General features: G+C 43.6%; 1 protein-coding gene across 2 annotated transcripts; it reads left to right on the forward strand.

Moving 5' to 3' along the window:
• The first annotated feature begins 4977 nt into the window (after positions 1 to 4977).
• BTN1A1 (butyrophilin subfamily 1 member A1) lies at positions 4978 to 11819 on the forward strand. Of its 2 annotated transcripts, XM_070585160.1 has the most exons (7): positions 4978 to 5443; positions 7255 to 7536; positions 8361 to 8510; positions 9001 to 9021; positions 9116 to 9142; positions 9422 to 9448; positions 9867 to 11819. In XM_070585160.1, the coding sequence occupies exons 1-7, from the start codon at positions 5038 to 5040 to the stop codon at positions 10538 to 10540; spliced, it is 1587 nt and encodes a 528-aa protein (XP_070441261.1). In that variant the 5' UTR covers positions 4978 to 5037; the 3' UTR covers positions 10541 to 11819. The 2 variants fall into 2 exon arrangements, with proteins under 2 accessions (XP_070441261.1, XP_070441262.1); XM_070585161.1 differs by lacking the exon at positions 9422 to 9448.
• The last annotated feature ends 1072 nt before the right edge of the window (positions 11820 to 12891 follow it).

Consider the following 12891-nt stretch of genomic DNA (forward strand, 5'->3'; position numbering starts at 1 on the left):
AGTTGTGCTATGTGAGACACCACCTCAGCATGGCCTGATGAGCAGTGCCGTGTCCATGCCCAGGATCCAAATCAGCGAAACCCTGGGCCGCCAAAGTGGAGCGTGCGAACTTAACCACTCAGCCATGGGCCGGCCCCTAAAAGTGATATATTTCTATTGATGATATAAAAGAACTGTATTAGTCTGGGATCTTCAGAGAAACAGATTTATACATATAAACAGATATATACAAATAGGATATAAACAGAAAGAGATTTATTACGACGGATTGGCTCATGTGATTATGGAGGCAGAGAAGTCCCATGCACTCTACAAGTTGGAGGCCCAGGAAAACTGGTGGTGTAGGTCCAGTCAAAACTCAAAGGCCTGAGAACAAAGAGCACCAATTCTGAAGGCAGGAGAAGAGGGATATTCCAGCTCAAGCAGAGAACAAGTTTGCCCTTCCTCTGACTTTTTGTTCTATTCAGGCCCTCAGTGATTGGATGATGCCCACCCAGATTGGTGAAGCCAATCTTTTTTACTCAGTCTACCATTCAAATGGTAATCTCTTCCAGAAACATCCTTACAGACACACCCAGAAATAATGTTTTACCCGCTATCTCGACATCCCTTAGCCCAGTCAAGTTGACATATAAAATTAACTATCATTGATTTAATTGATAGGGCATTGAAAAGCAATATTTAAAAATGAATATATCAAGAAATAGCAACATAAATACATTATTGTCTTGAGAAATATCTAGATAAATACCAGATAAAACAATAGAGCATTTGAAGAGGCTGTTTCTGGGGAATGATAGGATGGAAGTGGGACTGCAGTTTTTGGGAAAACTCTTTATACTATTTGGATTTTAAAAAACTCTTTGTACACACTGCTTTGACAAATTAAAAACTAATTTTAGAAAGAAAAGGAGCGAGTGGTTGCCTCAGTAACATGCTGATGAAGGTCAAGCAAAATGAGGTTGAGAGTAGCCATTGGATTTGACTTGTCTACAATATTCAGAAATTTGAACCACGTGTGGTGAAAAAGCGGAGTCGGGGGAAGCCCTGACATTTTGCCATTAGATTTGCTCTCATATGGAGCACATCACATTCCTCAGCCCAAATGATTTTCGTGTCTAAGAGGAAAACTTTGTGTTTCTATTCTCCAGTGGGCCTGGGAATAGCAGGAACTTCCTCATTAGCAGCCCCACATCACAAAGGCGATTCACAAACAATGGGAGCCATGAGAGGCAGGGCATCTAGAATCTCTGCTCCCTGACTGGGCCTGGAAAATTCGGAGATCCTGCCTTTGGTTTCTGTCGAAATGACTCATGTGTGATGCAATCAAAACTGTGGCTGCCACATAATAGCATGAGTTCTAAATACCATTTGCTCTCTATTTCCTGGCTCCTTTCTTTTCAGTCTAACTTCCTTGGATACAAGTAAAAGCTCTTTTTTTCCTGAAAAAAATCTCCCATGGAATTTTTTTTGACAATGTAGAGCAGAGGACAGAAGTCTAATCAAAGTGGATTGAGGAGAGGAAACCAATTATAGGCAATATTTTTGGAAGGCAAACTCAGTGGTGAGTTGAGAATGAGGCAGGAGCATTTCAAACTAGGAAGGCCAAGAACCAGTTGGTTTGATTTAAGTTGCAAATTCTATTTCCGTCTATATGCTGACAAGAAGTCAGAGTACAAACTCAAAGAACTCAGTTTAAGAGAGGAAGATAGACTTGGAAACAATAGACAAAAATAAACACATCCGCTTCTCAGAGTAGGACTCGGGTCAAGCGTGTGCCAGCAGAGAGGGACCAGGAAGTTATCCGTAGCACAGGATAAACCTGGCCTACCTCCTGGAGAGCTGGTTTCATTTGGAGGGGGAACAGGCTATCCAAAGTCATATTTAAACAAATATCATAAATAATGAAGTAAAATGCTTTAACTTACTTTCAATTTGTAGATAAGACCCAAGACTTCAAAGGTGTTTCTCAGGTGAGTGGGGCAGTGCTGGGAAGCTCCTTCCTGAAGTCCCTCTGGTTAGGGTGCTTGCATGGGCTCACAGTGAGGTGCCGTAAGTGAAAGAAGGGGAAGCCCTAGAAGTGAGGTCACATCTGCTTGCCTCTGGAAGAGTTTGCCCTTCAATGAGCTTTGGAAGGAAGGACAGGAGTTTGTCAAGCAGACAAGAAGCAGCAGAATACTGTAGGAAGAGGAGAGACAAGCCCTACTACCTAGAGGCCTGAAAGCGTGTTGTGGGTTGAGACAATGACATCTCTTTCCAAATTCTGCTCATAGGTGGATAGGCCCTTGGAGGGGAGGGAGAAGAGGCTGAGAGGGGACAGAAGCAGGGAGACCGCTAGATACTACAGCATTTTCTTGACCAGATTAAGGTGACTGAACTTGGTGCTGGAGTCGCTAAGGAGACATTTAGGGATTTTTAAGCAAATAGTGGTCCTTTAAGCAAAAGGTTCAGATTTGCATTTGGGAAAAATTTTTCTGACAGTCCAGTGGGTCAGCAGGAGCAATTATCTTTTGTTCATATTAATCATAGTCCCACTTAAAAAGCAAAGTACAAACTGCGGCAGTGAAGGATTTTGGCCACAAATATAATACAAGGTTGACATCTTTAATTTATAAAAGTTTCATCCAGGGCTGACCCGGTGGCGCAGCGGTTAAGTTTGTACATTCCTCTTTGGCGGCCCGGGGTTTGTCAGTTCAGATCCCAGCTGCGGACATGGCACTGCTCGGCAAGCCATGCTGTGGCAGATGTCCCACATATAAAGTAGAGGAAGATGGGGATGGATGTTAGCTCAGGGCCAGTCTTCCTCAGCGAAAAAAGAGAGGAGGATTGGTGGCAGATGTTAGCTCAGGGCTAATCTTCCTCAAAAAAAATAAAAATAAAAATAAATAAAAGTTTCATCCAGGTCGATAAGAAACAACATCAGAATCTGTCTAGGAAAAAAAATGGGCAATTGGCCTGAAAAGCTCACTTCCAGGATATAGTAAATCGTTCATATGAAAAATGATCGTCCTCACCATCATATAAATGCATAGTAAAATAATAATTTGATCAATTTCACCCATCCCATTAGTGATGATGAAGAAGAATAACCCTCAATGCTGGCAAGAATAAGGTGAGAAGGAGGTTTCTGCTGACGGTGTGATAGGGTTAATTAACATTTTAAGAAGGAACCTTGGCAAATATGCTCATACCTTTTAACCTGGGGACTGTATTTCTGGAAATTTATCAGAAAGTTTATCAGGAAGTTATCAAAGATGTAGACAAAGACTTATGTATAAAATACACTCTTTATAATAGGCAAAAAACCCGAGATGTCTCACAATCTTGGGAATGTAGGCACCTGCAGTGTATTATGAAGCTATTAACTATGTTTCTAATTATGCAAAAGCCTCATCAATTCTGTCAAAATGTAAATAGAGGGTTTCATTAGTTGGCGACATTATGAATGATTTCTACTTTGAAAAAATATTTTTCCTTAGTTTTTCACTTTTCCATAACAATAAGAAGTTTAACCCTAAAAAAGGAATTGCAGGTTTCACGAATTGCTTTCAAGAAGGTAGCTTTGGCAGGAAGGCAACTTTGGGGCCCTGAAAATTGAATCACACACATGCATTCCCACCCTACCTTTAGTTTTTCAACCCATGTAAACGATAATAGAATAACAACTTCCAAGTCCCTACGATATGTTAAACACTTTACGTGCTGAATCTCATTTAATCCTCCCAACACTTCTTCAAAGAAGGTATTATTAACTATGTTCCCATTTAGAGATAAAAGAACTGAAGCTCTGAGCTGTGAAAATTGACTAGCCCAAGGCCTTACATCTCATTTCAGCATTTTCCTGATGCTCTTCCTTATTCACTCTAGGTCCTTTTATTTAGTCCAGCTCATTAATGTATATCCTGATCTCAGAGGTGAAGACCACAAATACACAGACCTTTTACCTCTCTAGAAAACTCTTTTTTTCCCAAAGTGAACACATCAGGGACCTGGGGGCAGGCTTTCCTGAGAGCACTTCCTCTTCCTTCTCCTGCTGGCCTTTAACTCTGGCCCCTGGGGCCACAACCAGCTTTCTCACTTGGTAGCAGTGGCTCATTGGTGTCTTTTCCTCCAAAATCAGAGGTCAGTATCTGGGATTACTCTCAGCCCCCTGAGAGAGCCATCAGCCGGGAGGGCATCTTCTCTCCCTCTGGCTCCTTCCTCCCTAATCCCAGGCTTTCTACTCTTCAAGCCTTTTAACTCTATTCAGCTCCCCTTTCTTGTCCTATCTCCTCCCACCTTTTCCTCTTCTTTCCCCCAGTTTATTCCTCTGGTCTCTGTCTCTACCTCCATTGCTTTATCTTTGTTATCATTGCTGAAAGCAAATACAAAATCACTGTGTTTGAAAGAAGAGTTTTTTCAGGGTGGTGGTTCCAAGATCTGTACATTTATATGCAACTATTAATGGATACTATGCCTCACAACTCCCTTTTCCTAAATCTCTTTGGGGATTTACGGGCCCATTTTGTTGTTTTATACATGCTTAACCAAACTTAGGGTGGGGGGTGGGGGGTGCTGATGGCAGCAGGGACTGAAACTCTTCACTGGGGAGGAGGCGGAGAGAAGGCTCCAGGTGCAAATGACTAGAGAACTCAAGATGGAAAGAGCTGTTGGGAGGACTGGGGAGACAGTGTCTAGAGAACCCATAGTTATCTAGTATCCATTCATCTCCTAGGTTGAAGCTCCTGACGGACTCCAGGACACCAGTGCCCTGCTGCCCCAGAAAGGTTGAAGATGGCAGGTTTCCCAAACTCCTGCCTCATCACCCTCATTTTCCTCTGGCTGCCCACGCTGGATTCAGGTAGGTCTCCCCTCTCTGTCTCTCTCTCCCTGTCTCTCTCTCTTAGGGCTCCAAGGTTGAAATTTCTCAGTAAGTGTAAACAATCGCATTTGGTTCTCAGTAGCGACCTCCGCTGGGGTCCAGATGGACTCCTTCGGGCTGTTCTAGGAATAAGCGAAATAGTGGGAGAACTCTGCCCATTGGCGCGAGCCTGGTCTATGTCAGTCCTCAACTCCCTTCTCCACATTCTGTCTGACCCTCCTGGCTTTTCGGCAGCTCACTTCGATGTGATTGGACCTCCGGAGCCCATCTTGGCCATAGTTGGGGAAGATGCTGAGCTGCCCTGTCATCTCTCTCCAAATGTGAGTGCCGAAGACATGGAGCTGCGGTGGTTTCGGAAGAAAGTCTCGCCCGCAGTGTTCGTGCACCGGGAAGGGCGGGAGCAGGAGGGAGAGCAGATGGCTGAGTACCGGGGGAGAGCCACGCTGGTGAAGACCAACGTCACAGCGGGGCGCGTTGCTGTGAAGATACACGGGGTCAAGGCCTCTGATGATGGGGAGTACCGATGCTTTTTCAGGCAGGAAGATAGCTTTGAGGAGGCAATTGTGCAACTGAAGGTGGCTGGTGAGTAGACTAGTTTTGACTTTCTCTGGTGATTGCTGTGCGATACAATTTTTCCTATGGATATGTTACTTTGGAAACCATCAGATTCATCCCCCAAATCTCTTTTAGTTTGGAAGTGGTTGGCAGGCCTAGAGTGGGAGATGAGTAGGAAGGAGGTTTGAGTTGAGAGGTGAGCAGCGAATTATCTTTCTTGTAGAAGTTTATTTCATTTATGTCCTTCCCCTACCTCTCAATTATAGGATAAGCATTTCCTCATGTTATTAATTAGGTAAATATAAGCTGTAATGGCTTTATGCCATTCTTTTCTATTAGTGCACCATAATTTACTTGATCAAGTCTCAGAATTGAACACTTAAATTGTGTGTGTTTTTCACCATTACAGTAGGGCTGTGTTGAGCATCTCCACATACTTCAAGGCTGGTTTATGGATTAGTACCCAAGGACTGATTTCCTAAGATCATAGAACATGGCTGCTTGTTAAAATTCTTGATCCACCTAGAAAAGGTTTTGTTTTTGTTTTTGTTTTTGCTCCAAGCCCAAATTCAGGGTGAAAGAATAAGGAAAATGATAAGCATTCAAGAGGGACGTATGCATGGAGGTCTGACTTTCCCACTTACTAGTGAATGCCATCAAGCGAATCTCTTTCTGAGCCATGTTTCCTGCTGTAATACCGGAGCAGTATCTGTCAAACAAGATTTTGCAAGAATGAAATAAAATTAGACAATATATGAGAAAGTGTTTTGTCACTTCTAAAGACATTATATACTTGTAAGATATTATTACTGTACCTCAGACTCTCTAAAATATTTAATATACAAATATATTGCCTTTAGTGTATGCATTCAAAAAAAGATAAAGTTTGAAAAATATTTGGGAGAAATCTGGGTCACTGCCTCACAACACAGTGCCCCCTGTGACAGCATCATGCATAATTCATATTTCCTTTTTAGGGAAGTATCTTAAACGTTGATTATAAAACCCTAGAGATTTGATAGCATAAAACTGTCATTATTACCTCTTATGAGTGATAGACATCTTTGAGAATCTGCTGAAAGTGAGAGCCCTTTTCATGAAAAGAATACGCATTCTGACATACACACACAAACGTGGAATATGGATTTAAATCGATAGCTGTGGATACATGTTTAAGGACTCTTCTCTGCAGATTGGTGTTTTTCTATACATTGTAAAACTGTAAGAAATTAGTTAGGCTAAACAGACAGGAAAAGCAGCTTTATGTTGATTTATGTTAAGACATAATTGTGTGAGGGAAGAAGAGGTTGAAATCATTTAAGAAAATTCCTGACTCAGTATCACAGATAGAGGAAATTTAAATTGTCAGCCGTGATCTCAGTGCAAAGAACCTCGAACCCTCCTTCTCCTCAAGGATACGCCTTTTCTTTTCATATTTAAATACCCAATCTTAGTTCTCCTCCTCCCTAAAGCCTTCTTGTATTACTTCCAACCACAGAGGTCTCTCCCGTCTCTGGAGCTCCCAGCCTAGACCACTAATGCACATCACAACCATTGGTCTTCCTGTTCCTGTTGACTGGACAAGCACCCCCATGTCTGCCCAGCAAACTCTTGCTCACATTTCATACACTAAATCTCAATATGGCATTGCTCTATGATAAGGTGTATGAAATTCTTCTTATTAATATCTCAGTTTCCTTGTATAATGAAATATGGAGATGAGTTCCTCTCTTCCTAGTCCCCTCATGCTTCTCTTTCTCAAACTATGTGGCCCTATATTTATAAAATTCCCAGAAGGGTGTCCACTAAAAGAGTAAGGCCAGTTTCTCTCTCCATAGCTCTGGGCTCTGATCCTCATATCCATATGGAAGTTCAAGAAAGTGGAGAGATCTGGCTGCAGTGCACCTCAGTGGGATGGTACCCAGAGCCCCAGGTGCAATGGAGAACTCCCAAGGGAGAAAAGTTTCCATCCATGTCAGAGGCCAGGAATCCTGATGAAGAAGGCTTGTTCACTGTGACAGCTTCAGTGGTCATCAGGGACACCTCCATGAAGAATGTGTCCTGCTGTATCCAGAACCTCCTTCTTGGCCAGGAGAAGGAAGGAGAGATTTCCATACCAGGTTGGTAAAACCAATGCTGGATTCCTATTTGATGCAGCTTCAGGGCCACATCACCTGGGGCACCTGGCCAGCCATGACCTCGTGGAAGAGTTTTCTACTTTCCCCACCTAAGCTCCTGTCCACTGACTTGAGGGACCAACTTCACTAGAAGAGTAAAGATACAAAAGGTGTAAGCTCTACTTAGATCTCATAGAAATTCCAGATTTTCCATCTTAGGAGATTATCTTAGATAGAGAAGCATTGTCCCTGGGTGCCTTCCTGATCCAAAGCCATCTCTCCTTGAGTAAACAAGAAGACTAACTTAGTTCTCCTGTTTCTACCCTTGCCCTCCTCTCTCCTCTTCATCCCATGCTAGAGCTCTAAGTTTCCAGGGTTGTCAGGAAAGCAAATCTTCTCATTGTTCCCTCTGGTTCAGGTAGGAACATTTCCTTATTCTTTGGTCATTGAGTCCCCTTCTCTTGCACACAGAGGTGACATTTCCCCTTCCTTATTTACCTCCCTTATCCCCTTGGTTCCCATCCTGCATTGATAGTTAAGGAGGAATTTCCATAAGAAGATGAATTGGCCTACTATATTCTTTATTTCACACGTTCTGTCCTAAAATGACTCTTATTCATGTTCATTCCTCTCTTTCTCTGCTCTCTCTACCTAAGATCAAAATTTTTCTGAAAAGCTTAGAGTGGCATTGGAGGGACTGTTTTTGCCATGAGTGGAATGGGAGAGGTCCAGGTCATCCTCTCTTCTAACCCCCTTTTGAATCAGGAGAAGAGCTGGACTTACTCAGAGCTTCTCAGCAAATGTTCTTCTTGGGGATTTTGTTTTAGCTCCCTTCTTCCCAAGACTGACTCCCTGGATGGTGGCTGTGGCTGTCGTCTTGATGGTCCTAGCACTTCTCACAATTGGGTCCATATTTTTCACTTGGAGACTATACAAGGAAAGATCCAGACAGAGGAAGGATACATTCAGTTCTAAAGGTAAGTCATAGAATCCCAGGTTACTTGGCAGGAGTGCTTCCGAGTAGAGCTGGATCCAAGTCCTTTAGGACGACTGCCAATGGGAAGATATTTGATTCTAGAATTCTGAAACCAGAGGGGGTTATAAGGCTCCTGAGTTCACTGATAGCCAATGTGAAGAAGAACAGAAGTTTGGGGTGTGGGGGGAGTCAAAACCAATTCTGAGATATTAGCCATGATGTTTACTCACTTCTGACCCCCAGACTCTATCCTCACTTTTAACTCGGTTGTCCAGTAATGATTAAAGATATGATCTCAAGTCAGTGGAAACTTCCTGTATATTTCTTAGAAAAAAAAGACGTAATCCTTGTTCTTCATTTATTGATAGTGTTTCAGTAATCAGGTAATCGTGACTTAAACAATTACTCCTTTGTGTGTTTCTCACACCATTTTGTCCCCTCCCTCATGCCCGCTTTAATAGGTCACTAAGGTATTTCTTTTTGTTTTCCAGAGAAACTCCTGGAAGAACTCAGTAAGTTCTACCTTTTTGTCATATTTCACCCACAAGGTTTTCTCTCTCCTTTTATAAAACCTATCAATGACTCTTTCTCTCTCTTTCATTGCAGAATGGAAAAAGGCTACATTGCATGCAGGTCAGTGGCTCTGAACTTCTCAAGGGCTCTGAGGCTCTAGCCCCTAGGGATACAAAGTCCTACAATACTTGAAAATAAAAACACTAACACATTTTAGTGATGAGCATAGAGAGAGGAAAGATGATGGAAAATGACCTCAACATTTTCCTTGAGGCACATCGAGGGCTGTTGGAAGATGGCTAGAGACAAGCCCCCTCTGACAGTGTCCCATTAGGCACAAGGTTTTCTCTCTCCTTTTATAAAACCTATCAATGACTCTTTCTCTCTCTTTCATTGCAGAATGGAAAAAGGCTACATTGCATGCAGGTCAGTGGCTCTGAACTTCTCAAGGGCTCTGAGGCTCTAGCCCCTAGGGATACAAAGTCCTACAATACTTGAAAATAAAAACACTAACACATTTTAGTGATGAGCATAGAGAGAGGAAAGATGATGGAAAATGACCTCAACATTTTCCTTGAGGCACATCGAGGGCTGTTGGAAGATGGCTAGAGACAAGCCCCCTCTGACAGTGTCCCATTAGGCACTGGGGACAGTCAGCACATACATCACCCTGTGGCTATGGACGGACGAGGGGAATAGAAACAGCTGAGCAGGCCAAACAGCTCTCCTCCTGATGAACCTGTCAACACCTAGAACAGTGCTCTATTTCTTTGGAGAAGAAGTGATGGTTCTTGTAACCTCTACCATCTGCTGATACTCAGACTCGCTCTCTCTCTGTCTCTAGTTGATGTGACTCTGGATCCAGACACCGCCCACCCTCACCTCTTTCTGTATGAGGACTCAAAATCTGTCCGACTAGAAGATGCCCGTCAGAAACTGCCTGAGAAACCAGAGAGATTTGACTCCTGGCCTTGTGTATTGGGTCGTGAGGCCTTCATCTCAGGGAGACATTACTGGGAGGTGGAAGTGGGAGACAGGACTGACTGGGCAATTGGGGTGTGTAGGGAGAATGTGATGAAAAAAGGATTTGACCCCATGACTCCAGAGAATGGGTTCTGGGCTGTGGAGTTGTACGGAAATGGGTACTGGGCTCTCACCCCACTCCGGACCCCTCTCCCATTGGCAGGACCCCCTCGCCGGGTTGGGATTTTCCTGGACTATGAGTCAGGAGACATCTCCTTCTACAACATGACTGATGGATCCCATATCTATACTTTTCCCAACACCTCTTTCTCTGGTCCCCTCCGGCCCTTCTTCTGCCTGTGGTCCTGTGGTAAAAAGCCCCTGACCATCTGCCCAATCACTGATGGGCCTGAGGAAGTCCTAGTAGTTGCTAATGGCAAGGACCTTTCTAAGGAGATCCCACTGTCCCCCATGGGGGAGGACTCTGCCTCTGGGGATACAGACACCCTCCATTCTAAACTAATCCCTACCCAGACCAGCCAGGGGGCACCTTAAGGAATATGTCAATTTAACTGTTTTCCTTTGCTCAAACCCTCTCCTCCATCACCCCCTCAGGCTTCAGCTGCTGGCTTCCCGCAGCCGCTGTTTCTTCCTGTTGGGTAGGGATTAATTAGTCTTGGGAAGGTTGTATTGCTGCTGTAGAGAGTGTGGCATGTAGGACTTTCCTAATCTGTTTCTGTACCAATGTTCAGGAGGCAGGAAGGTGATTTAAACTGCTTCTAGTGTTCTCCTATCTCTTGAGGCCAAATCTTATAGCAATGGACTTGAAGCAAACTCAAAGAACAGCTCAGGGATGAAGATGGGGTTAGGGTGGCATGGAGTTGTCACAGAAACAGTTCTTGATGCCCAGAATAGGAGTATGTAAAGGAAGGGGTTTTAGGCAAGCAGAAAACCCAAAGAGTTCTGGAAAGGGAAGATCTGAGGCTGAAACCCCGTAAAAGAACTTTCGGGGACATCATGATGGAGGAAAGTGAGGTGAACCCAGGCCAGTGATGGATATCTGGCTTGCCCCTGGAGTTTTGGGGTCTGTATCTCAAATTTTCAAGGTCCTATCATACAGGGTAGAAGACATGGGCCCTACTTCTGTGGGATCTGAGCAGTTGGTAAGGGGGAGTAGAGAAGAGCTGAAAGAAGCAGGGCTAGGGGGTCAGACAGAGATGTGATCAAGGAGAGAATTTTAGACAAAATTCAAAGTTTGTGTGCTCAGCCATGCCTCAGGCCCTGTTTCCCTCTGTGCACCCTCCTGTTTCTCCCTTGCTTGGGGGTCATTCCAACCTCACTTTGTGGACTCCACAAGTTTCCAATTCTTTTCTTCCTTTCGATCTACAATCTCTCCATTTGAGAGGCATTTCCACGAATCATCCTTCAGGGATATCACCACTTTATCAGCCACCGTCTCAGCCTCATGCCCCCTCACTCCTCATCCCAAGTCCAGTTTAAACCCCTCAAATCCACCTTCAATTAGCTTCAACTGCCATCCATTTCCACACCATGCCACCATTCAGTCTCTCCCCACCCAACTTTCCTACATGCTGCTCTCCCCAGAGTTCCCTGAATGCTGTGTCATTGTGCTCAGTGCAGCTGAATGGATTGCACCTGTTTGTATTCACCTGTTTGTATTTGCACTTTCCTGTATACATGTGGCTTGTCTTGCCAATGGACTGCAAATTTATCCAGGCTCACGCCTTCCATTTCCCTTTGTATTTTTCCAGTTTCTAGGGTAGATGTCACCCATGGTCTTAACTTAATAAACAAGTCTGTCTGATTGCTGAAAGCTGCATCAGCACCTTCCTTTCTTTATCCCAACAAGTGAAACTGAAACAAAAACAGAGGAAAGAAATCTTCATGGGAATGCAGCTGGCCAAAGCAGTGTGGTTCTATTTATCTAACACCCGTCCCCAGGCCTGATGACAGTGGGCTCACCAGGACAAGCAGGCACACGGGGCTGTTGTCCCACGAGGGTTCAGCTGCCTACAAAAAGGCTATAGTGCTACTGGCTACCTACCCTCAGCCTCTGTTTGGGTGGTGACTTCCCTTCTCCTACTGAAAAGGTGATTGACTCCTGGTGTAGTGAGTGAAGCAGCCTCTTCAAATTTTAACAGTACTTTTCTAGGAGGAGGAAATATTTGAGAAATTTTTGATGGTAATGCTTCCTAATTAAAAAAAAAAAAAAAAAAAAAAAAGCTTGGGTGATCTTTGGAAACCACTGTTCCACAGGGGAGGCCCTATGGATTCCTACTCAAAGGCCCTCGTAGTTCAGTGAGATGCCCCCTTTCCCTATGTTGCCCCAAGTGAGAATCAGGAATTGTCCCCCTCACAGAGGGTCTGATTTTAACGCAATTTGAACAGCTCTGCTGCCAAAAAGACAGAATGTGCGTCTCTAAAGGTCCACCAAATGGTGGGAAAATTACCTCTTTTTATGCCTCCTGCTGAGAAATCATCAAAATCAGACCTATTACTTATCAAACAACAAATTCCAAATTATGTTCACGCTATCATATTATTCCCATTATTACACCACATTATATTTCTCATAATTAAGTGAAAACCAGCTTTCCTAAATTTTCAGTCTACCTGCTACCCTCACAGAAGAGCATGACAAATTAAAGCCAAACATTCTCTCTTAGGTAGAAATTCTGAACACCACACAGGTCTAGTATCATCAAATTCACTATACTTTAAGCAAAATACGACAATGACAACAACACTTCATTACACACCTTTTGTCATCGTCAGCTCCCAGGCCCCACTGCCATTTAGGTTTTGGTTTTAGTATCTTTCTACTGACTTGGGGTTCAAGATCTACATAACAATGTCTACATAATCACATTTCCATGGTGTGTTAC

Source organism: Equus przewalskii, chromosome 19, assembly GCF_037783145.1.
Source record: "Equus przewalskii isolate Varuska chromosome 19, EquPr2, whole genome shotgun sequence".
Taxonomy (NCBI): Eukaryota; Metazoa; Chordata; class Mammalia; order Perissodactyla; family Equidae; genus Equus; species Equus przewalskii.

Excerpts from the sequence above, each read along its gene's own strand:
- BTN1A1 (XM_070585160.1), top strand. The coding sequence starts at position 5,038 with ATGTCAGTCCTCAACTCCCTTCTCCACATTCTGTCTGACCCTCCTGGC. Across the intron at positions 8,511-9,000 it reads GGATACATTCAGTTCTAAAG|AGAAACTCCTGGAAGAACTC; the intron begins GTAAGTCATAGA and ends TTTGTTTTCCAG. Across the intron at positions 9,143-9,421 it reads AAAGGCTACATTGCATGCAG|AATGGAAAAAGGCTACATTG; the intron begins GTCAGTGGCTCT and ends CTTTCATTGCAG.